Below are 26,620 nucleotides of genomic sequence, written 5' to 3' on the forward strand. Positions count from 1 at the left end.
AGAGAAAGAAAATCTTGGAAGAAGAGAAAAAAACACCTCACCTATGGAGGAATAAGGATAAGAATTACATTGGACTTCCTTTCAGAAATCATGCAAGCAAGAAGAGAGTGGTGTGGAAACAAACCACCAACCTAGAATTCTGTATCTAGTGGAATTATCCTTCAAAGGTGAAGGAAAAATACTTTCTTAGTCAAACAAAAATGGAAGGAATTTGTGGCCAGTAGACCTGCCGTGCAAGAAATGCTAAAAGTTGGGCTTCCCTGGTGGCGCAGTTGTTAAGAATCCGCCTGCCAATGCAGGGGACATGGGTTTGAGCCCTGGTCTGGGAAGATCCCACATGCCGCAGAGCAACTAAGCCCGTGCGCCACAACTATTGAGCCCGCGTGCCACAACTACTGAAGCCCGCATGCCTAGAGCCCGTGCTCCCCAGCAAGAGAAGCCACGACAATGAGAAGCCCACACACTGCAACGAAGAGTAGCCCCCGCTCTCCGCAACTAGAGAAAGCCTGCACACAGCAACAAAGACCCAACAGCCAAAAACAAAAACAAATAAATAAATAAATTTATTTTTTTTAAATGCCTGTAAAAAAAAAAAGTGCTAAAAGTCTTCAGAGAAAAGGAAATGATATGGGTCAGAAACGTGGATCTACATAAAGAAAGGAAGAAAATCAGAGAATGAAACAGATTAAAGTAAAATAAATTAAAAATTTTTTCTTAGGGTTTCCCTGCACCAGGGAATGACTGCACCAGGGACAATTGTCCCCGCCAATGCAGGGGACACGGGTTCGAGCCCTGGTCTGGGAAGATCCCACATGCCGCGGAGCAACTAGGCCCGTGAGCCACAACTACTGAGCCTGCGCGTCTGGAGCCTGTGCTCCGCAACAAGAGAGGCCGCGATAGTGAGAGGCCTGCGCATCACGATGAAGAGTGGCCCACGCTTGTCCCAACTAGAGAAAAGCCCTCGCACAGAAACGAAGACCCAACACAGCCAAAAATAAATAATAAATAAATAATAAATAAATTTAAAAAAAAATTTTTTTCTTATTTTTAATCAGTCAAATAGATAACTGTTCAAATAATAGTAACAATGTATCCTTAACAACATATCAGCAAATCAAATCCAACAATGTACATTAATATTATACACTACTGTCAAATTGGGTGTATAGGAACTCTGAAATATCTGATCAATTTTTCCATAATCCTAAAACTGTTCTAAAAAATAGTCTACTAATTGAAAAAAACAGAGATTTTCATTCAGATTATACATATATTGATAATCCTCTATTTCTCACCTCTCCCTAATCTCCAGGTCACTGTGACAGAGACTGATAGTTACCCACACAAAACTGTGTCATGTTCTGCTTTAGTACATAAATCCTGATCTAGTCTGGGTGACAATGTGTCCAACAACACCACTATTTCCTAAGCAAGCCTCTTTTGCATCGAGAGATGGCCAATGAGATGTAAACAGGGGTTGTCAGATTCCAGGAAGGTTCTATAAGAGGGGCTAATACAGCCAACGTGTGTCCTTTTTTAATCCATAAGCACTCCCCTCTTCCAACATTCTGACAGGAATGTGAATGTGCAGGCTGGAGCTCCAATAGTCATCTTGAACCATGAGACAATCTTGTGGATGGAACGTACATGTTAAAGAAGGTAGAGCAAAAAGAAAGATTGAGCCTGGATATCTAATAATACTGTAGAGCCACAACACATACCAGCTCTGAACTTCTTTTATATGAAAGAGAAACAAGAATCCCCCATGGTTAAGCTACCATCACTAGAAGCCTGCTATTAGCAGATGTGGTGGAAGAGAACCTCAGATCACCTTAACTCAAATATAAATAAACAAAAGTAACATTTCTTCCCACCTACAGCCTGTGTTGGTTAGACATATTCCCTCCCTCTTCCTACCTGATCACTGCAGGAGGATCAAGGTAGCAGCGACTTTCCAAGTCCCAAGTAATCCTTTTCTTTATGCACTCTGCTTGGTTCCTAAATTCCCTGTCCTATAAAATCATAAGACAGAGACTTTTATTCTCTCAGTATGCCATGGTTGTCTCCTGCTCCATCTGTGGGGCATTCTTTTAATGGATTTGGTCACAATACTTTTATTACTACTACTACTACTACTACTACTACTACTACTACTACTGTAAGTATGACTACTACTGAAAATACTACCACCATCTTAAATTTGAGGGTACTTTACTATTAATACAGTATATAGAATAAAATACTTATATTATCCTTATATCAATCTAATACTAACTGCCAAGTATTCACTCACATAACCTTAATCAGTGATTCTCAACCGTGGATGCATATTAGAATTATCTGGGAGTTGCTAAAAAAAAATCAAAACCTGGGCGTTGGTATTATTTTGAAAGTAAATTCTTATGTAATTGCTCTGGGTTACAGCTTGGCCATTGTTACTATTTTAAAAGCTTTCCAGGTGACTCTGATGAGCAACCAGGGTTGAGAACTAGTTATCTAAACTAAAATGGAATATAAAATCTAAATATCTAAAATATCTGATCTAAATGAAAACATTAATGTAAGAAGAGCATGAATTTTTAGTAAGCACAATGATGAGAAAAGACATTGCACAATGTTTTTAAAGTATTGCTAGCCTTATCTCTATTTAAAATATTTAGAATCAGATACTGAAAGTAATTCAACCACTCATTGTAAAATTACTTTATTGAATGTTTCCACTAATGATTATCAGCTCATTCAAAATACATTTGCAAATGTGTTTACAGCATTTTCTATGCTCTTGACAAACATAGGTTGTAGAAAAATATGAAGAGTGAAAGAGAAAGAAAGAAAGAAAGGAAGGAAGGAAGAAAGGAAGGAAGGAAGGAAGAAAGAGGGAGGGAAGGAACAAAAAGAAAAGAATAATTTCAACAACTGAAATGTCCACCAACAGGAGACTAGTTAAGCAAATTAAAGTATGTCTATACCTTAAAAAACATGTATCATAAAGCAAGTGTTAGCGCAAGTTCGTGTGCCGAACGCAGAGAGGCCAAACAAACCAAAACGTTGGAGTTTGGAGCAGAGAAAGAAAGGTTTATTGCAGGGCCATGCAAGGATACAGGTGGCTCATGCCCTAAAAACCCTGAGCTCCCTGAAGGGTTTCAGCAAAAATTTTTAAAAGCCTGGTGTGTGGGGGGCAGAGGGGTCACAAGGTATGTGATCAGCTCATGCACAATTCTCTGATTGGCTGATTGTGAGGGAACAGGGTGGTGTCACAGGGGTTAACATTTTCAGTACTTAGGCTCTAGGAGGCCTGGGTCTATGTGCTCATGGTCATCTTCCATTTGGTGGGGGGTTTTCACATCTGTAAAACAACTCAGGAAATGTGCATCAAATATTATTATCCAGGTACTTCAGAGAGGAGCTAAAGCAGAGGATGTGGGGGAAAGGCCTGTCCCCAGAAGGCCCCATAGGGTCCTGCTCTGTTACACAAGTACAAATAAAGAAAGAAAAAGAATGTGGAAAAAATCTCCAAGATACACTATAAAGCGAAAAAAGCAAGTTGCAGAAGTGAGTATGCCACCATTTGTGGAAAAAAAAATGATAGGGAAAGAATACGTGTAGGTATACGTGTGTATGAGTATGTGAAGAAAAAACACATTTTCCCTACTTCCAATATGATTAAGCACTTTACATACACTCAATTAAAAATAAATACATAAACATTTCACACTTGAGATAAAGCAAAAATAGCAGAGTCTTCTTGACAGGTTCTAGATCTGAAAACAGCAAGACTTTGAATACTTCCTATAAATCTGGACTCCCTAAAGAAAAACAATTTGATCCCTGACTTTTACTACGCTGATGTCTTTTAGCCAGTCTTTCTGAAATCTGACTCCCTTGCATCCTTTACGAGGAAACTTTACTTTTCTAAATGTTTTTGCTTCTGAGTCTTCTTTTGACTATTTACTTTTGCTTTTATATGCGTAAATATGTATCCAGAAGGAAACACAAGAAACTATAACAAAGGTTAACTACCAGGGTGATGATCTGGGAAGGAATTAGGAAGAAGAGACGTGGAGGAGGGGGGAAACTTTAACTGCATATCTCTTAATGTTTTACTTTGACCTGTAACAGTATTATAACCTACTCATAAATAAATAAATTTCAAATAAAATAAAGAGTAAATATGAATTAAATCAATTATTTTGTTTGTTGGACTTAAGAAGTCAGGAAATATTTTAATCAGAACTTTATGGATAATTGTTTTATTTTGACATATACTTGTCTTACTTTAAGAGGTGACGGATGTATATGAATTACAGTGACTTAAAAACTGTAAACATATGTTTTATCATATGTCAGTGCACTGAGATTATCACCAAACCCGCCTAATTCTCTCACCTCAGGATGGTTGAGTTCCCCTTCTTCTTCCTCATAGGGCCCACCAACGATGAAAGCATCAGGAATGTTATTAGCTCCTGGAGCCAGAATGTTGGCAATAGGCCATTTTTTGGGCCGAGGAACAGGTTCTCTTTCCCCTCCAAGCTTCAGAGTTCCATTCTTGAAGTAAATGGGATAGTCTTTCTATATAAATAAATACCATATATCAGGAAATTTTGTGAAAGACTTTGAAGTAGACAAAAAAAGATTACTGAAGTGTCTTTTCAATGGAATGCCAGGTGTTGTCTAACAGATCCTTCTGTGATTATCTGATTCTAAAGAGGGGTCTGTGTCTTTCATTGTTTTGCTGCTATTTTATAATTCCATAATTTATAGAAAATTGATAATAATGCAAATTATTCTTGTCCATAGATCTGGACATGTATTTTGTCCAGTGGAGATATAATTGATTATTGTGCTATGGCTGATAAGTTTTGAATTATTAGCAAATATATTTCAAGATTCCTGGTTGCTTGTATATATGGGTCATTTGTTCAGATTCTCCTTTTTTTAAAAATATTTCTTTATTTCCTTATTTGGCTGGGCTGGGTCTTAGTTGCAGCATGTGGGATCTTCATTGCGACATGTGGGATCTTTAGTTGTGGCATGAAAACTCTTAGTTGCCGCATGTGGGATCTACTTTCCTGACCAGGGATAGAACCCGGGTCCCCTGCACTGGGAGCACAGTCTTAGCCACTGGACCACCAGGGAAGTCCCCAGATTCTCCTCTGAACTGGTTTAAAACCTTTATGTCATTTTATATTTATATGAGAGTCATGATGTACCTTTTTAAAAATTATCTTTTAAAAAACAAACAAATCTGACAAAGGGCTAAAAATATAGGCATTTTCATATCTGTAATTTATCTAAAATATACTTGCAATAGAAAATTGATAAAGTTATAAATAGACAATTTATAGAAAGGGAAATTCAAAAATCCAACATTTAAATAAAAACATGCTAAAAATCATTAATAATAAGTGAAATGCACATTAAAACAATGAAATACCATTTTAAACTGTAGGTTCGCAAAGTCAAAGTCTGAAAATATTAAGTGTTGACAGCATTGTGAAGAGAATGGTATTCTTATACATAGTTGATGGAAGTGTAAGTTTGTACAACTATGGAAAGCAATTTTGTAGTCTCTTATAAACAGTAAAATTGGCATAACCTGTAACTCAACTATTCTAGTTCTTTGGGTTAAGTTTTAAAACTTCTGTGAAGGAGGGGCATTTCTAGAACAGCAGAGTAAGAACCTTTGAAAATCTGCTCCTCAAAAAAAAAACAACAAAAAAAACCAATGCCAGCAAAAATTGTCAAAATTAAGGATGCCAAGACCATTCAGGGCTTCCGTGGTGGCGCAGTGGTTAAGAATCTGCCTGCCAACGCAGGGGACACAAGTTAGAGCCCTGGTCCGGGAAGATCCCACATGCCACAGAGCAACTAAGCCCATGCGCCACAACTACTGAGCCTACGCTCTAGAGACCGTGAGCCACAACTACTGAGCCCACGTGCCACAACTACTGAGCCCGCGTGCCACAATACTGAAGCCTGCACACCTAGAGCCCATGCTCGCAACAAGAGAAGCCACTGCAATGAGAAGTTTGCTCACCGCAGTGAAGAGTAGCCCCCGCTCGCCGCAACTAGAGAAAGCCCATGTGCAGCAACAAAGACCCAATGCAGCCAAAAATAAATAAATAAAATAAATAAATTTATTTAAAAAAAAAAAAGACCATTCAATAGGGACAAGACAGTCTTTTCAACAAATGGTGCTAAGAAAACTAGTTATTCACGTGCAAAAGAATGAAGTTGGTTCTTACCTAACAGCATATACAAAAATTAACTCAAAATGGATCAAAGGCCTAAATATAAGAGCTAAAACTATAAAACTCTTACACGCAAACACAGGGGGAAAAGCCTCGTGACATCAGATTTGGCAATGATTTCTTGGTTACGACAACAAAAGAAAAAAATGGACAAACTGAACTTCATCAGAATTTAAAATTTGGGGGTATCAAAAGACACTAACCAGGGACTTCCCTGGTGGTCCAGTGGCTAAGACTCCATGCTCCCAATGCAGGGGCCTGGGTTCGATCCCTAGTCAGGGAACTAGATCCCATATGCCACAACTAAAGATCCCACATGCCGCAACTAAAGGTCCCACATGCCACAACTAAAAGATCTCACATGCAGCAACCTAACGAAGATCTCATGTGCCGCAACTAAGATGCGGCACGGCCAAATAAATAAATTAATTAATTATTTTTAAAAAGACACTAACCAGAGTAAAAAGGCAACCAATAGAATGGGAGAAAATATTTGCAAATCACATATCTAATAAGGGAGTAATAGCTAAAATATATAGAGAACTCCTAAAACTCCAACAACAAAAAGACAAACAACCCAATTCAGAAATGGGCGAAGGACTTGAATAGACATTTCCCCAAAGAAGATATACAAATGTCCAATAAGCACATGAAAAGATGCTCAACATCATTAGTCACTAGGGGAATGCAAATCAAAAACACAAGGAGATGCTACTTCACATCTATTAGGAGAGCTATTATCAAAAAACAGAAAATAAGAAGTGTTGGTAAATGTGGAGAAATTGGAACCCTTGTGCACTGCAGGTGGGAATGTTAAATGGTGAAGGAGAATTGGAGATTTCTATACGAAAAATGTAAAACGGCAATAAAGCAAGTAAGAGTATTAACTAATTACATTTTTTTTATAAATTTATTGATTGATTGATTGATTTTTGGGTGTGTTGGGTCTTCGTTTCTGTGCAAGGGCTTTCTCTAGTTGCGGCGAGCGGGGGCCACTCTTCATTGCGGTGCGCGGGCCTCTCACTATCGTGGCCTCTCTTGTTGCAGAGCACAGGCTCCAGAAGCGCAGGCTCAGTAGTTGTGGCTCACGGGCCTAGTTGCTCCGCGGCATGTGGGATCTTCCCAGACCAGGGCTCGAACCCGTGTCCCCTGCATTGGCAGGCAGATTCTCAACCACTGCGCCACCAGGGAAGCCCTAATTACATTTTTTTAGCAAGTAATTTGGAAATCTCAAGAGCCTCAAAAGACCCATACACAAGCATTCTATAGAAATCTGGACTAAGAAAATAACCTGGAATTAAAAGAAAGTTTTGTATAATAAAGTACATTATATAAAATCCACAAAATATATGCATAAAAGTAATCTGTGTAGAAATACTACATCCAAAAATTGTCAGATTTTAAATGTTTTATATATTTTCCATCATAAATATGTATTTATTGATATAAATTATATGTAGTCTATATTATGTATAACATGTAAACTATAAATATTAACATGCATGTATAAAACAGAAGTAAACTTTATTTTTTTGAGCCTAAAATAAATCTCAGCCATTAACAGAGCCTGCTTTGAATGAAATCTTAGAAGGTGAGGAAGAGATGACCATGTGAGTGTTTAAATCTCTATAAATATCTTGCTTTAAGTCTTTACCTCTCCAGCTGATGGAACTTGCAGACCAACCATGCAGTTCTGCAGCGGCCCTACTGGAATGAAGGATTCAGGCACAGAGTAGGCAGCCTCCAATGTGACCTTCAGGAGATTGCCTCCTGAGATCTGGGCTGCGGTCAATAAGGGCTCTGCCACAAATACTTTAACTTCAAGACTGCACTGCTGTAAAAGAATAAAATTACACAGACATTTGAAAATGCCAGAGGCCTCCCTTTTTTTACATTATCTCATTTGAACCTCACATCATTGCTCAAGGTAAGAAGGTCAGGTTTAATTATTTCCATACAGAGGATTCAAATAGCTTTTTTTAGGTCCCATGAGTTAGAGATAAAGCCAAGAAGAGAACCTTATCCCTAAGCTAGAGCCCTTCCCTTCTTTTCTTCTATAAGATCTAAGGGAAATCAACAGTACATAGACTGGGACACTGGACCAAGGAAGGCAGATTGAGCCCAGATATCTACCTCTTTCCAGCACAAATCACATGGAATGAGAGAAGGATATTAAATGATTATCTTTATATCCAATAAAACAATAATGCTACAATAGCCCTGGAAAACAAGAAATGCCATCACTGGACTACACATTTTTAGGAATCATTGAAAGACAGAAAGCAAATTAAATCAGATTTACCAAAAAAACCTAGGAGAAACCAATCACATCCTAAAATAAGAGAAGGAGAGAATCACAGCAGATGTAGGAGTGGATTGTGGCAGCTCGAAGGTCAGAATCAACAAGAATCAGGAAGGGGCCTACATCAACGGTTAAGTAGGGAACTGCATTCAGAATAGTTGGGGCAGTTGGGCCTTACTTGTGCAAAACTGAAGACAGCTGTGGTATCTGCTGAGAGTGAGTGTACTTGCACAAGAGTGGCAAAAGCAGTGCCCCAAGAAGCTACTGATCCCAGGAGGAACTGGGAAACAAAGTCCAGAACACAAACCAGTAACACAGCATACCAATTCATGCTTCTCCTCCTCCAATGACCAGAAGCAGGCTACCATGCCAGAAAGTGTGTTAGATGCATTCATATACTATTTAATTTAATTCATCAGGTCATAGTTAAAGAGGCATTTCCATGGTTAAGCCTTCCCTGCATCTACCCCGGGGGCAAAGTAACAGATACCTACTCTGTGTCCATATGCCCCACCCCACCATTTAATCACACTGGTCATAACCTCTGATGTGTAGATTATGAACTCCTAAAGTAGGAGTCTGCCTTATTCATCTTTGTTTCCCAGAACCTAGCACTATGTGTGCCTGTGAAAAGAAGGTGCCTGATGAATTGGACTCAACTAAATTTAACCTTAAGAGCAGACAGGCTTGACTGAATATCAGGCTGAAATGTTAAGAGTTAAAACTCTGATTACCTTAACACCTGATCGAAGAGGTTCCAAGGGCGAGCCTGGCACAGGGTGCAATGGGACCATCGTTTCAAATGAACTCTTTCCTGCGAAAAGAAGGCCAAGTCAAGCCAAAGAAGGAAGGGTTAGGCAGAAATAACTGTGCTCATCTTTCAGTGAATCCCTCAAACTCACTGAGGCTGATTTTTACACTTCTCTGGAACTAAGTTTTATGAGCTTTGTTATTTCTGCTTTTGAGCAAATCACACATCTGACCTTCCAGTAAAGGAAGAAGGTCCACCACAGCTTGACCAAGAATCATGGTCTTCTCCTCTTTCTGTTTCTTTTCCTTTGGTAAAGCTTCAGTCATCGTTACTAGAAAAATCAAAACAAAGAAAATGAGAACATGTCTAGCTCACACATCAGATAACCAAGGTGAAACAAACAAAGCATTGCCGGAGAAATTCAAGTTAAGAGAAATGAACTTGAAACTCGAGAAGGCACCATTATTAGTGACTTCCAGTGGAAGATACTGGACCTCCTCAGTGACTTATTAATCTTTTTGCATGCAAATTATTTTTAAAAAGGATTTTTACATCATAATCATGTATACACATATGTATAAACTTATTGATACATATGATTATAACAAAGTTTCACGTAATATTCATCCTTAGCTCAAAATCCTTAGGTATTTTCTATTCTATTTCATGTATAAGAAATTACTGGTCATGACTCCCTCAATCAATTTTAGGAAAGACTAAAAATCACCATCTGGGACTTCCCTGGTGGCGCAGTGGTTAAGAATCCGCCTGCCAATGCAGGGGACACGGGTTCGAGCTCTGGTCCGGGAAGATCCCACATGCCGCGGAGCAACTAAGCCCATGTGCCACAACTACTGAGCTTGCGCTCTAGAGCCTGTGAGCCACAACTACTGAGCCTGCATGACACAACTACTGAAGCCTGAGAGCCTAGACCCCGTGCTCTGCAACAAGCAAAGCCACCACAACACAAAGCCCGTGCACCACAACTAAGAGTAGCCCCCGCTCGTCACAACTAGAGAAAGCCCACGTGCAGCAATGAAGACTTAACGCAGCCAAAAATAAATAAATAAATAAATTTTAAAAATAAAATACAGGGTCTTCCCTGGTGGCGCAGTGGTTGAGAATCTGCCTGCCAATGCAGGGGACACGGGTTTGAGCCCTGGTCTGGGAAGATCCCACATGCCGCGGAGCAACTAGGCCTGTGAGCCACAATTACTGAGCCTGCGCGTCTGGAGCCTGTGCTCCCCAACAAGAGAGGCCGCGATAGTGAGAGGCCCGCGCACCGCGATGAAGAGTGGCCCCCGCTTGCCGCAACTGGAGAAAGCCCTCGCACAGAAACGAAGACCCAACACAGCAATAAATAAATAAATAAATAAATAAATAAATAATTAAAAAAAAAAAAAAGCTACAGTCTTTAAAAAAAAATAAAATAAAATAAAGAGGGAACCTGGAAGTCCCTTTTTCCTTTTTTAAAAAAATATTTATTTATTTATTTATTTATTTATTTGGATGCATTGGGTCTTCGTTGCGGCACGCAAGATCTTCGTTGTGGCGTGGGGGCTTCTCTCTAGCTGTGGCACGTGGTATCCAGGGCATGTGGACTCAGTTGTTGCAGCACACGGGCTTAGCTGCCCCGTGGCATGTGGGATCTTAGTTCCCGACCAGGGATTGAACCCATGTCCCCTGCACTGGAAGGATTCTTAACCACTGGACCACCAGGGAAGTCCCCAGTCCCTATGTTTATTTGTCTTAATTCCATGATTTCTTATGGTACATACTTACATGGTTTAACTTTGTACACATTTTTATCCACCTAGAATTTATTTTGGTGTAATTCTGAGATATTAGTTACATCTTTTTCCAGAGAGCTACCCAGGTGTCCTTACACCACTGATTACATAGACCATCTTTTTCCCTACTGATGTGAAATGTCATCTTAATCAGATGCTAACTTACCAGAAGTATTGGTGACGATCTCTGGACCTGCTAGTCTGTCCTAATAATCTGTAAGTCTCTGCATGCACAAATACCGCATTGTTTTATTATGGTCTTACACTATGTTTTACTGTCATGTAGGATTAATAATCCCTCATTAACTTTCTTTTCAGAAATTCCTGATTATTCTTACTTTAAAAACTTTTTTCTGGGGACTTCCCTGGTGGTGCAGTGGTTAAGAATCCTCCTGCCAATGCAGGGGACATGGGTTCTATCCCTGGTCCGCGAAGATACCACATGCCACGGAGCAACTAAGCCCGTGTGCCACAACTACTGAGCCTGCGCTCTACAGCCCGTGTGCCACAACTACTGAAACCCGTGTGCCTAGAGCCCGTGCCCCGCAACAAGAGAAGCCACTGCAATGAGAAGGATGCGCACCGCAGCAAAGAGTAGCCCCCGCTCACAGCAACTAGAGAAAGCCCATGTGCAGCAATGAAGACCCAACGCAGCCAAAAATAAATAAATAAAATATAAATTAAAAAAAAAAACTTTTTTCTGTAAGCATTCTATAATTTAAAAAAATAATGTTGGCAGATTTATAGAGATCATGTTAAACTTATAGATAAACTGAGGGAGAATGACATCTTTGTTATGTTGAGCATTCCTGTTTAACACGGTATGCCTTTCCTTTTGTTCCACCTCATACCTCTCAACAGCATTTTCTTTGAATGCTTGAATCAGGATCCAAATAAGTTCCACACATTGTGATTAGCTGGTGTCTCTTAAGTCTCCTTCACTCTATTGATGCGTCTTCCATTTCTTTAGGTTTTCTAAATTGTCCATTTTATCAAAGTTTTCAAGAGTAATGGCAGAATATTCTTTTTTGTCTTTTAAAAATTGTTTCAAAATACACATTACATAAAGTTGATCATCCTAACCATTTTTAAGTATCAGTCCAGTGGTATTAAGTATATTCACATTTTTGTGCCACCATCACAGCTATCCATCTCCATAACTCTTTTCACCTCCTAAAATAGAAACTTTATACCTGTTCAACAATAACTCCCCATTTTCCCCTCCCCCTGGAAATCACCAGGATACTTTCTATCCCTATGCATTTGACTACTCTAGGTAACTCATATAAGTGAAATCATACAGTACTTGTCTTTTCATGACTGGCTTATTTCACTTAACATAATGTTCTCCAAGTTCATCCATGTTATAGCATATGTCAGACTTTCCTTCCTTTTATGGCTGAACAATATTCTACTGTACGTATATACCACATTTTGTTTATCCATTCATCTGTCAGTGGACACGTGGATTGCTTCCACATTTTACCTTTTGTGAATAATGCTCCTATGAACATAAGTGTACATATATCTCTTTGAGACCCTGCTTTCAGTTCTTTTGTATATATTCCCAGAAGTGAAATCGCTGGATCATACGGTCATTCTATTTTTAATTTTTTGAGGAACCACCAGTTCCTACAGTAACCGTACCATTTTACAGTCCCACCAAAAGTACACAATGGTTCCGATATGTGTACATCCTTGCCAACACTTGTTTTCTGTTTCTTTGACAGAAGCCATCTTAATGGGTATGAGATTGTATCTCGTATTTTTGGTTAGCATTTCCCTAATTAGTGATGTTGACTATTTTTTCATGTGTTTACTGGCCATTTGTAGATCATCTTTGGAGAAAAGTCTGTTCAAATCCTTTGCCCATTTTTGAATTAGGTTGTTTGGGGTATTTTTGGTATTGAATTTTAGGAGTTCTCTATGTATTCTGGATATTAACCCCCTATCAGATATATGATTTGTAAGTATTTTCTCCCATTCTGTGGGTTGCCTTTTTACTCTGTGGATAGTGTCTTTTGATGCCCCAAAGTTTTAAATTTTGGTGAAGCTCAATTTGTCCATTTTTTTCTTTTGTTACCTGTGCCTTTGCTATCCAATCCAAGAGTCACTGCGAAATCTAATGTGATGAAGTTTTGACCTATGTTTTTTTCTAAGTGCTTTATTGTTTTAGAACTTACATTTAGGTCCTTGATCCATTTTTGAGTTAAGTTTTGAATGTGGTGTTAGGTAAGAGTCCAACTTCATTCTTTTGCATGTGGATATCCAGTTTTCCTAGCACCACTAGTTGAAAAGACTTACCCTCCCTATTGAATGGTATTGGCATCCTTGTCAAAAATCATTTGACCATATATGTTAGGGTTTATTCCTCAGCTCTCTATTCTATTCCACTGTTCTGTATGTCTCTGTTTCTGTCAATATCACACTGTTTTGATTACTGTAGCTTTGTAGTAGGTTTTGAAAACAAAGTATGAGACCCCCAACTTTGTTCTTTTTTAAGACTGTTTTGGATATTTGGGGTCTCTTAAGATTTCATACGAATTATAGAAAGGTTTTTTTTTTAATTTCTGCAAAAAAATGTCTTTGGAATTTTTATAGGGATTGCATTGAATCTGCAGATCACTTGGGGAAGTACTGACATTTTAACAATATTAAATCTTCCGATCCATGAACATGTGATATGTTTCAATTTATTTGTGTCATCTTTAATTTCCTTCAGCAATGTTTTGTAGTTTTATATTTATGTAGATATATCTTTCTCTATTCTTTTACTTTTTACCTTACCATATGGTTATATTTTAAGTTTCTAGTATATAGTGTATTTCTTTATCAAATTTGCAATCTGTCTTGATATATTTAATGTAATTATTAATATATTAGGGCTTAAGTCTGCTGGTTTTGTTTGTCCTCTCTTTTTCATTTCTCTGTTTTCTTTTCTCAGCCTTCCTCTGGATTACCTAAACATTCTTTAGAATTCCATTTTTATTTACTTATAATACTTTTGAATATATCTCTTTGTATAGATGTTTTAGTCATTGCTATAGGTATTGCATTATATATATACTATTTATTACAATCTACTGATGTCATCATTTCACTAGTTTGAATTAAGTATAGAAACCTTACCTCCCTTTATGTCCCCTTGCCCTCCCTCTTTATAACTGCCCAAAATACTTTCTCAATATACAGAACCACATCAGATAGTGTTATACTTTGTTTCAAGTGTCAAACACAATTTAGAAAACTCAAGGAGAAGGAAAGCTTATTTTATTTGTCCAAATTTTTGCTTACCATATTCTTTCTTCTTTCCTGATGTTTCTGAGTTCTTTCTTTTTTTTTTTAAGCTTGATGGTATTCACATTGCTTAATTTGTGTCATGCTTTATTTATTTATTTATTTATGGCTGTGTTGGGTCTTCGTTTCTGTGCGAGGGCTTTCTCTCTAGTTGTGGCAAGCGGGGGCCACTCTTCATCGCGGTGCACGGGCCTCTCACTATCGCGGCCTCTCTTGTTGCGGAGCACAGGCTCCAGACGCGCAGGCTCAGTAATTGTGGCTCACGGGCCCAGCTGCTCCGCGGCATGTGGGATCTTCTCAGACCAGGGCTTGAACCCATGTCCCCTGCATTGGCAGGCAGATTCTCAACCACTGCGCCACCAGGGAAGCCCCAAGGTTCTTTCTTTTATCATTCCCTTTCTGTTCAGAGAACTTCCTTCAACCATTCTTTTAGGGTAGGTCTTCTGGTGACAAATTCTTAGTTTTCTTTCACTTGAGAATATCTTGATTTCCACTTCATATCTTTTATTTAGGTATTCGATTCTAGGTGAACAGTTCTTTTATCACTTTGTAAATATTGTTCCATTTCCTTTGGGCCTCCATGTTTTCTGATGAGAAACTGATACCATTGTAGTTGTTCTCCCCTGCTTTCAGATTTTTTTTTTCTGTGTCTTTAGTTTTCAGAAGTTTTATTATGATGTTTCTTAGTACAGATTTCTTTTGGGTTTATCCTGTTGGGACTTTGCTCAGCTTCCTGAATCTGTAGGTTTATGTCTCTAGCCAAATTTGGGGAGTTTTCAGGCTTAACTTCTTTGAATACTTTTTCAGCCTCACTCTCTTTCTTCTCTCCTTCTGATACTCCAATAACACTGTTAAATCTTTTGTCATAGTCCCACAGGACTCTGAAGTTCTGCTCATATTCTTTTAGTCTATTTCTTCTACATTACTCAGACTGAGTAATTTCTATTGCTCTATCTTCCAGTTCACTGATTCTTTCCTCTTTCTCCTCCATTCTGCTGTTGAGCCCATTCACTGACCTTTTCATAACAGTTAATGTATTTTTCAGTTCTAAAATTTCTACTAGATTCTTCTTTATATCTTCTATTTCTTACTGAGACTTTCTATTTCCCCTATGAGTCTATCTATTGTTTTTTCATTTGTTTCCAACATGTTTACAATTGCTCATTGAAGCATTTTTATCATGGCTTCTTTAAAATCTTTGTCTAATAATTCTAACATATCTATCATCTTGGTGTTAGCATCTACTGATTATTTGTTTAATTCAGTTTGAGATCTTCCAGTTCTTAGTATAATGAGTGATTTTCAAATGAAAGCTGGAATTTTTATATTATGTTATGAAACTCTGAATCATACTTAAACCTTCTTTTTTGCTGGCATTTTTTGACACCGCTCCTACACAGGAAGGGGAGAGGCAATGCCTCATTATTTTCAGGTGGAGATAGAAGTCTAGGTTCCCCACTCAATCTCCATTAATACCTGAGTGGGGTGGCTCCTCCGTACTGCTGAGGGGAAATGGGGGTTCTGATTCCTTACTTGTTCTCTACTGATACTACAGTGGGTGTAGATGCATTACCACTAGGTGATGGTGAGTTTTGATTTTACACTAGACCCCATTTGACACACCCCAGTGGGGAGTGGAGGAGCACCTTGTTACTGCCAGATTGGGGAAGAAGCCCTGGCTCCCCGTGTGGTCTCCATTAAAACCACATGTTGAGGGAATTCCTTGGTGGTCCAGTGGTTAGGACTCGGTGCTTTCACTGCCTGGGCACAGGCTCTATCCCTGGTCAGGGAACTAAGATCCAGCAAGCTGCATGGCACGGCCAAAGGGAAAAAATCAAAAAACAAAAAACACATGTTGAGAGAGGGGGGTCATTACCATAGGGCATAAAAGTCCTGGCTTCCTACTTGGTCTTCTCTGACACCACTCAAGTAGGCTGTTGAGGCATGTTATTTCAGCTTTGTGTGTGTGTAAGCCTAGGATCCCCACTTCGCTTGGGTGTGGGTGGGGCTACAGGTGTTTTTTCTGGGCATTTGACTGGAGTAGAGCAGTTTCTGTCTAAATGTTTTCTGTCATGCTAGGCTGCCCCCTTTCCTGGTCTTTTGATTAGAGAGAGCAGACTTTTGTTGGTTGGTTGGTTTGATCTGTACCCATTTTTGTTTCCAGGTTTCTGGCTTCTTTAGCATAGAGTTTGGGATATATAAGGCAAAAAGAAAACCCAAGGAACTCACACTGTCTTTCCTCAAGTCTCATTTCTTTCTTCTCTCTACCTTTCAGAGTCTGTTATGTTTGTTATATAAATAATGTCCAGGGTTTATAGTTATGAGAGGAATAGAGGAAAGTATATCTAGTCCATCTTCTTGGAGGCAGAAGTTCTGTTTAAAATTCTTCTTGATTTCTAATGACTGTACTTAAGATTATAAATGTATCTCTAAGCACTACATTAGCTATATCCCACAGTTTTGGTGTTTGGTGTTTTACTGTTGACTTGATTCTAACTGCTTTGCAGTTTTTATTATGATTTCTTCTTTGTCCCATGAATTATTCATAATAATTTTTGTTATATTTTTGTTATTTCTTATTTTTTTGACTGCTGTATTTTGGTCAGAAAACTTGGTCTGTATGCTATTAATTCTTTGGTATATGGCAGGACTTGCTTTGTGGCCTGGTAAGTGGCCAGCTTTTATTATACAAATGTTCCTTGCATGTTTTAAGAAAATATGTATTATTTAATGATCAACATAACTCTATGATTACTAATTCTTAGGGAAGCTTTTTTTGTCTACCCAGCACCTAGACAGATATAATGGTGAGTGAACTTTTCTTCTAGCCCAATCTTTTTGAGAGTCTTGGCTTACGACAAGGTAGGTGGTCTCACTCTCAACTTCCCATCTACAGCAGCCCAAGTCTCTGTCTCTGTAAGAGCATTAAAATCTAAGCCCCTGGGTTTTAGAATACTGCCCTCTCTCCCCACACCACCACACACCAATGGCAGCTGTTCAAGAGTTCCAGGTTTCAGTTTCTGTTTCGTTTCTGGAACAAAGGAACTACCATTTCTTTCTCATGAGTTCAGTGACATGCTTAAAATAATGGCCCAGTGTTGTCTTTCCCATCCAGCATGCTAGAGAAGAAGGCAATTGAGATACAACTCTTACTTGGGGTGACAGAGAAGCACAGAGGAAAGAAAAAAGAAGTAGAAGAGAGTGGGTGGGATAAAAGAGTGCAGGTCAGATGGATGCCTCCGTGGTTGACTGATTCCCACCTATGCCACAGCTAGGATCACTGTTCTTTTTTTTTTTTTTTTTTTTTTTATTTTTGGCTGTGTTGGGTCTTTGTTTCTGTGCGAGGGCTTTCTCTAGTTGCGGCGAGCGGGGGCCACTCTTCATCGCGGTGCGCAGGCCTCTCACTGTCGCGGCCTCTCTTGTTGCAGAGCACAGGCTCCAGACGCACAGGCTCAGTAGTTGTGGCTCACGGGCCTAGTTGCTCCACGTCATGTGGGATCTTCCCAGACCAGGGCTCGAACCCATGTCCTCTGCATTGGCAGGCAGATTCTCAACCACTGAGCCACCAGGGAAGCCCCAGGATCATTGTTCTTGAACAGTGTTTCCCAGTAATCACCTGAGACATTTTTTTCCCAAGGTACAGCTTCCTAGGCTCTTCCCATGGCAATTGTGAATTTAGTGGTATGGGGTGGGACCCTGAAGATTACTTTCTCCCAGATTACTTTCTCTCAGGTGACTGTTATGGAAAGAAAGGTCTGGAAAGCACTGCTCTAGAATACTGTATAGATTCTCAGGTCCACCTCTCTGGGTTTGGGATCTTGGAATCTGTGGGTTTTGGCAGGCACCTTAGGAGATGTGCCACTAAAAAATAACAAAAACAAAAAATAACAAGTATGGGTCATCAATCAGATCAAGATTGCAGAGGAATAGGATGGGGAGCTCACCTTCTGCCACAAATACATCAAAAATACATCTACATGTGGAACGATTCTCACAGAACATCTACTGAATGCTGGCAGAAGACCTCAGACTTCCAAAAGGGCAAGAAAATCTCCACATAACTTGGTAGGACAAAAGAAAAGAGAAAAAAAAGAGAGAAAGGAATCAGGATGGGACCTGCGTGCCCAGGAGGGAGTTGTGAAAGAGGAAAAGTTTCCACACACTGGGAAGTCACCTCACTGGCGGGGAGATCAGCCAGAACAGAGGGGGAGCTTTAGAGCCTCAGAAGAGAGTGCAGCAACTGATTTGCAGAGGGCAAAGCAGAGAGAAACCTGCACAGATTGTTGGTGTCACCACCCGGCACTCCCCAGCCTGAGACGCTTGTCCACTGAGACGGGCGGGGGCTAAGTGCTGAGGCTCGGGCTTTGGAGGTCAGAGCAGGGGAGAGGACTGGGGTTGGCTGCGTGCAGACAGCCTGAGGGGGCTAGGGTGTGGTGTGCCTCAATCAAGGGAGTACAGGAAGAAGCCTGGGGCGACCAGAGAGGCAAGATGCCATTGTTGGGGGTGCAAGAGGAGAGAGGCGGGACCTCCATAGGAGCTTCTTTCTCCGCACACGCTCTCAGGTGGCAGGGCACTGCCTACATGAGCTCCAGGGGCAGGTACGAGCTGCCACTGTCATCTCGGACTCCAGAGGTGGACGCAGACCGCTGCCACTACTGAGGGTCCCACAACTGGGCACCAACCGCTGCCCCAACCACTGCCTTCCTGGGAGTGTGCTCAGGCTGCACACCCGCACACCCACTATCAAGGGGATAACAGCCAGCACAAACTGTGGAAAGAGACAGCAAGCATCCAAACCCAAAACAGCCCTCACGCCAAAAATATATTTAACCCACACAAGCTATGCAGGGACATTCCCACATATAAATAGCCCTCCAAGACGAGAGTAGAAAACCGTTTCTCCTAAACTCACAGAGTAAGAGAAATATAAGCAAAATGAAGAAGCAGTTAAACTGCTTCTTTAACTCCCAGTTAAAAGACCAAGAGAATTCCCCAGAAGGAACAAACAAGGAAACAGACCTCTTCAGTCTAATAGACACTGAGTTCAAAAAGGTAATGAAAATACTGAAGGTATTAAGAAAGGCTATTGACAGAAATGCAGATTACTGTAAAAAGGAACTAGAAACTACAAGGAGGAGCCAAGAAAAATTAGAAAATTCATTTGCCAAGACAAAAGCTGAGCTGAAGGCAATGAATAGCAGAATGAATAATGCAGAAGAAAGAATAAGGGATCTGGAAGACAGAATAATGGAAATTACCCAATCAAAACAGCAGAGAGAAAACCAAATGCAAAAAAAAGAAAGCAATATAAGAGATCTATGGGATAATATAAAGAATGCCAATCTATGCATAATAGGGATTCCAGAAGGAGAAGAAAGAGAAAAGGGTATTGAAAATGTATTTGAAGAAATTATGGCTGAAAAATTCCCAGACCTAAAGAAGGAAACAGATATCTAGGTACAAGAAACACAGAGGGTCCCAAACAAGATGAACCCAAACCGACCTACACCAAGACATATTCTAATAAAAATGGCAAAAGTTAAAGATAAAGAAAGGATTCTGAAGGCAGCAAGAGAAAAAAAAATAGTTAATTACAAGGGAACTCCCATAAGGCTATCAGCTGATTTCTCTACAGAAATGCTGCAGGTCAGAAGAGAGTGGCAAAATATATTCAAAGTTTTGAAAGGGAAAAATCTGCAACCTAGAATACTCTACCCAGCAAAATTATCATTCAGAATAGGAGGGGAAATAAAGAATTTCTCAGACAAGCAAAAACTAAAAGATACAGCAATACTAAACCTATTCTAAAAGAAATATTGAAAGGTCTTCTCTAAATAGAAAAGAAACAGGAAGATATAGGAAGGAGGAAATCACAGTTTACAATTGGAAAGTAAATCACTTAAATTAGCCAGTATACAGATCAAAAAGAAAAAAAAAAAAAACCTATTTGTGAAAGCGATGATAAACACAAGGAACAGAAAAAGGATAAACATGAAGATGTAAAAAAGGACATCAAAATCCTAAAACGTGGGAAAGGAGAGTAAGAAAATGTAGATTCTTTTTTTTTAGAATGTGTTTGAACCTATATGACTATCAGTCTAAAGCAAGCAGATATAGGAAGAGGTTACCATACTTGAAAAACAGGTCAACCACAAATCAAAAATATACAATAGATTCACTAAACCCAAAAAGAGAACACAAGCATAAAATAAAAGGAAATCATCAAACCACAAAAAGAAAAACAAAAAGAAAAAGAAAGGAACAAAAAAGAAACATAGAATCAACTGGAAAACAAGGTTTAAAATGGCAATAAAGGACTTCCCTGGTGGCACAGTGGTTAACAATCCGCCTGCCAATGCAGGGGACATGGGTTCGAGTCCTGGTCCGGGAAGATCCCACATGCCGTGGAGCAACTAAGCCCGTATGCCACAACTGCTGAGCCTGCATTCTAGAGCCTGCGAGCCACAACTACTGAGCCCACGTGCCACAACTACTGAAGCCTGCGCACCTAGAGCCTGTGCTCCGCAACAAGAGAAGCCACCGTCATGAGAAGCCCACACACTGCAACAAAGAGTAGTCCCCACTCGCCGCAACTAGAGAAAGCCTGTGCCCAGCAACGAAGACCCAACGCAGCCAAAAATAAATAAATAAATTTATTTTTTAAAAATGGCAATAAATACATTATGTATCAATAATTACCTTAAATGTCAATGGACTGAATGCTCCAATCAAAAGACAAAGAGTGGCAGACTGGATTAAAAAAACAAAAGCCTACAATATGCTGCCTACAAGAGACCCACCTTAGGGCAAATGACACACATAGATTGAAAGTGAGGGGATGGAAAAAGATATTTCATGCAAACAGAAATGACAAGAAAGCGGGAGCTGCAATATTCATATCAGACAAAATAGACTTTAAAGTAAAGGCCATAAAGAAAGATAAAGAAGGACATTATATAATGGTAAAAGGATGAATACAAGAAGAGGATTTTACACTCGTCAACATATATGCACCTAATCCATTCACGATAAAAACTCTTACCAAAGTGGGTATACAGGGAATATATCTCAATATAATAAAAGCCATTATGACTAACCCACAGCCAATATAATACTCAACGGTGAAAAGGTGAAAGACTTCCCATTAAAATCTGGAACAAGACAAGGATGCCCACTCTTACAACTTCTATTCAACATAGTATTGGAAGTCCTAGCCACAGCAATCAGACAAGAAAAAGGAATAAAAGGTATCCAAATTGGAAGGGAAAAGGTAAAACTGTCCCTATATGCAGATGACATGATACTATATATAGAAAACCCTAAGGACTCCACACAAAAACTACTAGATCTAATAGATTAATTCAGCAAAGTAGCAAGATACAAGATAAACATTCAGAAATCGGCTGCATGTCTTTACACTAACAATGAAATATCAGAAAGGGAATGTAAAAAAACAATACCTTTGGAAATTCCCTGGTGGTCCAGTGGTTAGGACTCCATGTTCTCACTACAGAGGGCCTGGTTTCAATCCATGGTTGGGGAACTAAAATCCCACAAGCCGCTTGGTGCAGCCAAATAAGAAAAAAAAAAAAAGCCTTTTAAAATCGCACCAAAAAAAATAAAATACCTAGGAATAAACCTGACCAAGGAGGTGAAAGACTTATATGCTGAGAACTATAATACATTAATAGAGGAAATTAAAGATGATTCAAAGAAATAGATATCTCATGCTCTTGGACTGGAAGAATTAATAGTTAAAATGGCAATACTACCCAAAGCAATCTACAGATTTAATGCAATCCCTATCAAATTACCCATGACATTTTTCACAGAACTAGAACAAATGATCCAAAAATTTATATGGAATCATAAAAGACCCAGAATTGCCAAAGCAATCCTAAGGGAAAAAACAAAGCACGAGGCATAACTCTACCAGACTTCAGACAATACCACAAAGCTACAGTAACCAAAACAGCATGGTATTGGTACAAAAACAGACATACACATCAATGGAACAGAATAGAGAGCCCAGAAACAAACCCACACACCTATGGTCAATTAATCTTCAACACAGGAGGCAAGAATATACAATGGGAAAAAGACAGTCTCTTCAGCAAGTCGTGCTGGGAAAGTTAGACAGCTGCATGTAAATCAATGAAGCTAGAACACACACTCACAGCAGCACAAAAATAAATTCAAAATGCCTTAAAGACTTAAACATAAGACATGACACCATAAAACTCCTAGAAGAAAGCATAGGCAAAACATTCTCTGACATAAATTGTACCAATGTTTTCTTTGGTAAGTCTCCCAAGGGAATAGAAATAAGAACAAAAATAAAGAAATGGGACCTAATCACCCTTACAAGCGTTTGCATAGCAAAGGAAACCATTAAAAAAAAAAAAAAAGGGACTTCTCTGGTGGTCCAGTGGTTAAGAATCCACCTTCCAATGCAGGGGATGTGGGTTCAATCCCTGGTTGGCGAAGTAAGATACCACACGCTGTGGGGCAACTAAGCCCGTGTGTCGCAACTACTGAGCACACGAGCCACAACTAGAGAGAAGCCCATGCACCACAACGAAAGAGCCCACATGCTGCAATGGAGATCCTGTATACCACAGCTAAGACCCAACGCAGCCAAAAATTAAATAAATAAATATTGGGACCTCCCTGGTGGCGCAGTGGTTAAGAATCCACCTGCCAATGCAGGGGATAAGGGTTCAAGCCCTGGTCCGGGAAGATCCCACATGCCGCGGAGCAACCAAGCCTGTGTGCCACAACTACTGAGCCTGAGCTCTAGAGCCCATGAGCCACAACTACTGAGCCCACGCGCCTAGAGCCCATATTCTGCAACAAGAGAAGCCACAGCAATAAGAAGCCCGCGCACCGCAACAAAGAGTAGCCCCCGCTCGCCACAACTAGAGAAAGCCCACGCGCAGCAACAAAGACCCAACACAGCCAAAAATAAATAAATAAATAAATAAATTTTTTAAAATTAAAATAAATAAATAAATATTAACAAAAGAAAAAGAAAAAAAAAAAGACAACCTACAGAATGGGAGAAAAGATTTGCAAATGATGCAACCAACACGGGCTTAATCTCCAAAATATACACACAGCTCATACAACTGAACAACAAAAGAACAAACAACCCAATAGAAAAATGGGCAGAAGACCTTAATAAACATGTCTCCAAAGACATACAGATGGTCAGTAGGCACATGAAAAGATGCTCAACATCACTAATTATTAGAGAAATACAAATCAAAACTACAATGAGGTACCACCTCACACCAGTCAAAATGGCCATCATCAAAAGTCTACAAATAACAAATACTGGAGAAGGTGTGGAGAAAAGGGAACCCTCCCAAACTGTTGGTGGGAATGTAAGTTGGTGCAGCCACTATGCAAAACAGTATGGAGATTCCTCATAAAACTAAAAATAGAACCACCATATGATCCAGCAATCCCACTCCTGGGCATATACTCAGACAAAACTCTAATTCAAAAAGATACATGCACCCCTATATTCACAGCAGCACTATTTACAATAGCCAAGACATGGAAACAACCTAAATGTCCATTGACAGATGAATGGATAAAGAAGATATGGTACATATATACAATGGAATATTACTCAGCCATAAAAAAGAATGAAATGATGCCATTTGCAGCAACATGGATGCAACCAGAGATTATCATACTAAGTGAAGTAAGTCAGAAAGAGAAAGACAAATACCATATGATATCACTTATATGTAGAATCTAAAATATGGCAGAAAAAAAAGTGGATATATGTGTATGTATAACTGACTCACTTTGTTGTACAGCAGAAACTAACACGAAATTGTAAACCAACCATACCCCGATAAAAAAAAATTTTTAATTAAAAAAAAGTCCTCATAAGTCAAATTACAGTATATCTTAATGTGAACATTCAAAATGACAATTCTAATTTAAACATATCTCGGGGTTACTAATGTTAATAATAAAAAGACAAAACAAAACAAAAATAAATAACTAAAATATGGCACAAATGAACCTATCTACAAAACAGAAACAGATTCACAGATATAGAGAACAGACTTGTGCTTGCCAAGGAGGAGGGGTGAGGGAGAGGGATGGACTGGGAGTTTAGGGTTAGTAGGTGCAAACTATCAGATTTAAAATGGATAAACACCAAGGTTCTACTGTATAGCACAGGGAACTATATCCAATCCCCTGGGATAAACCGTAATGGAAAACAATATTAAAAAAGAATGTATGTATGTGTATAACTGAGCCACTTTGCTGTACAGCAGAAATTAGCACAACATTGTAAATCAACTGTACTTCAATAAAAAATAAGTGAAGGGCTTCCCTGGTGGCACAGTGGTTGAGAATCTGCCTGCCAATGCAGGGGACACGGGTTCGAGCCCTGGTCTGGGAAGATCCCACATGCCGCGGAGCAACTGGGCCCGTGAGCCACAACTACTGAGCCTGCGCGTCTGGAGCCTGTGCTCCGCAACAAGAGAGGCCGCGATAGTGAGAGGCCCGCGCACCGCGATGAAGAGTGGCCCCCGCTCGCCGCAAATAGAGAAAGCCCTCGCACAGAAATGAACACCCAACACAGCCAAAAATAAATAAATAAATAAATATTTTTAAAAAGTAAAAATAAGTTAAATAAATAAATAAAATTTTAAAAACCACACTACCAAAAAATAAAAAAGAGTATGGGTTAAAACAAACAAACAAAAAAGACTTAGCCTAGAATATAGGTTTAGGAACAAAGTATTTCAGAGATAATATTATGTAGTTAGAAACTGTAAAAGTGTGAATACAGAAACTATCCATCTATTTATCCATTCATTCATTCAACAAACATTTTTGGAGCCCCTTTCTATACCAGATATTTCTAAGCACTAGAAATTCTGAAATAAATAAGATACAGCCCTGATTTCAAAAAGTGTCTCCTCTAACAAGGGAGGCAAATTAATAATTGCTATACAGTTTGGTGAATATACTGAAGTACAGGTAGGGCTGCCAGGTAAAATACAAGATGCCAAATTAAATTTGAATTTCAGATAAACAACAAATACTTTTTTTAGTGTAAGTATGTCCCAAATTTTGTTTTTTGGTTTTTTTGTTTGTTTGTTTTGTTTTTTTCCCCTAAATCTGGCAACCTTAAATATAGGAATACAAGGGAAAAGCTCGCAAATCAGCTTAGGAGACAAAGGCTACAAATTTCAGTTATATGTCTATTCATTTACACCCATGGATTGAATTGAGCATTATCTACATTCTTACTTGTTTGACTGTTAATAAGAATTGATTAGTTACTAAAAAGTTATTAGATAATATTTTTTAGGGAAATTAAAATGAGTTGTACATATGAATAGATCAAGTTATCTATATATCATTGGTCCTGTTTCAAATTGGGGGCTGTTTTTTTCATAAAAGAGTATGTTTGCTTCCATGTTATTGCTTATTGTTTTTTCAAAATTGTATAAATATTCTTTTTTTTATTATATGTATGTTTTATTGTCAGCTGCTGGAAAGAATAAAGTCAATTTGGAAAATAAAAAAAATTTTTTTTTAAAGTTCAGCTATGTGTCAAAAGGTCTTCAATACAAACTGATTAAAATTAGTAGGTCATGGTGACAGCTGCCAGAACCAGGTGGGACTCAAAGTATACTGTGTTATTCCCAGATTAAAAAGGTAAGGTGTGTTCATCTGTCCCTACAACAGCTACTAAATACCTCAGAATATCCTGATCACTCATATAATTAACATATTTAGAATCCCAAGGACTTACAGAACACAGGTTTGTGGGCGAGGTCATCTAAAGTGACTCCTCCTTCAGGACTGAACTCAAAACTGCAAGTGAAGTTGTATTTTGCAGTTCCTTCTGGAGAAACAGTAATTTTTGCAGAGTCTCCCAGAACCACCTGATTGAATTCTGCACGGATAAAGGTAACTGGAGTATCTCCTTTAAAACCTTTCTGTTGACAGAAACATACTTTACAATTATATTCAAATAGAGAATTTTCCTACATATCTGGCAACCCATTTTGACTTTAAATAGCATTTTGCACGTTTTCCTAACAAGCTATGTCACAAATACAAACGCGGTAAGTAGAAAGTCATTAAACAAATCTAGCTGTAGCTAAATGCAACATTCTATTTAAAGGCCGTTAAGCTGGAAGCTTTGAAAAATGACAGTTACTGTGTTTATATGATTATAAAAGCA

The 26,620-nt window shown here is 39.0% G+C and overlaps 1 protein-coding gene across 4 annotated transcripts in view; it reads right to left on the reverse strand.

The window, feature by feature from the left end:
* CFAP70 (cilia and flagella associated protein 70) overlaps nucleotides 1-26,620 on the reverse strand; it is an 89,688-nt gene that overhangs the window by 60,553 nt on the left and 2,515 nt on the right. For 2 of the 4 annotated variants that reach the window (XM_082406844.1, XM_082406843.1), the window contains exons 2-7: nucleotides 26,186-26,372; nucleotides 9,537-9,635; nucleotides 9,288-9,367; nucleotides 7,906-8,085; nucleotides 4,387-4,569; nucleotides 1,918-2,012 (exon numbers count right to left, since the gene is read on the reverse strand). In XM_082406844.1, the coding sequence (XP_082262970.1) occupies nucleotides 1,918-2,012; nucleotides 4,387-4,569; nucleotides 7,906-8,085; nucleotides 9,288-9,367; nucleotides 9,537-9,635; nucleotides 26,186-26,372 (824 nt within the window). The remainder of the gene's footprint in view (nucleotides 1-1,917; nucleotides 2,013-4,386; nucleotides 4,570-7,905; nucleotides 8,086-9,287; nucleotides 9,368-9,536; nucleotides 9,636-26,185; nucleotides 26,373-26,620) is intronic. The other 2 variants (XM_082406846.1, XM_082406845.1) reach the window with 2 other exon arrangements.

Source organism: Balaenoptera borealis (assembly GCF_965194805.1).
Source record: "Balaenoptera borealis genome assembly, chromosome: 10".
Classification (NCBI taxonomy): domain Eukaryota; kingdom Metazoa; phylum Chordata; class Mammalia; order Artiodactyla; family Balaenopteridae; genus Balaenoptera; species Balaenoptera borealis.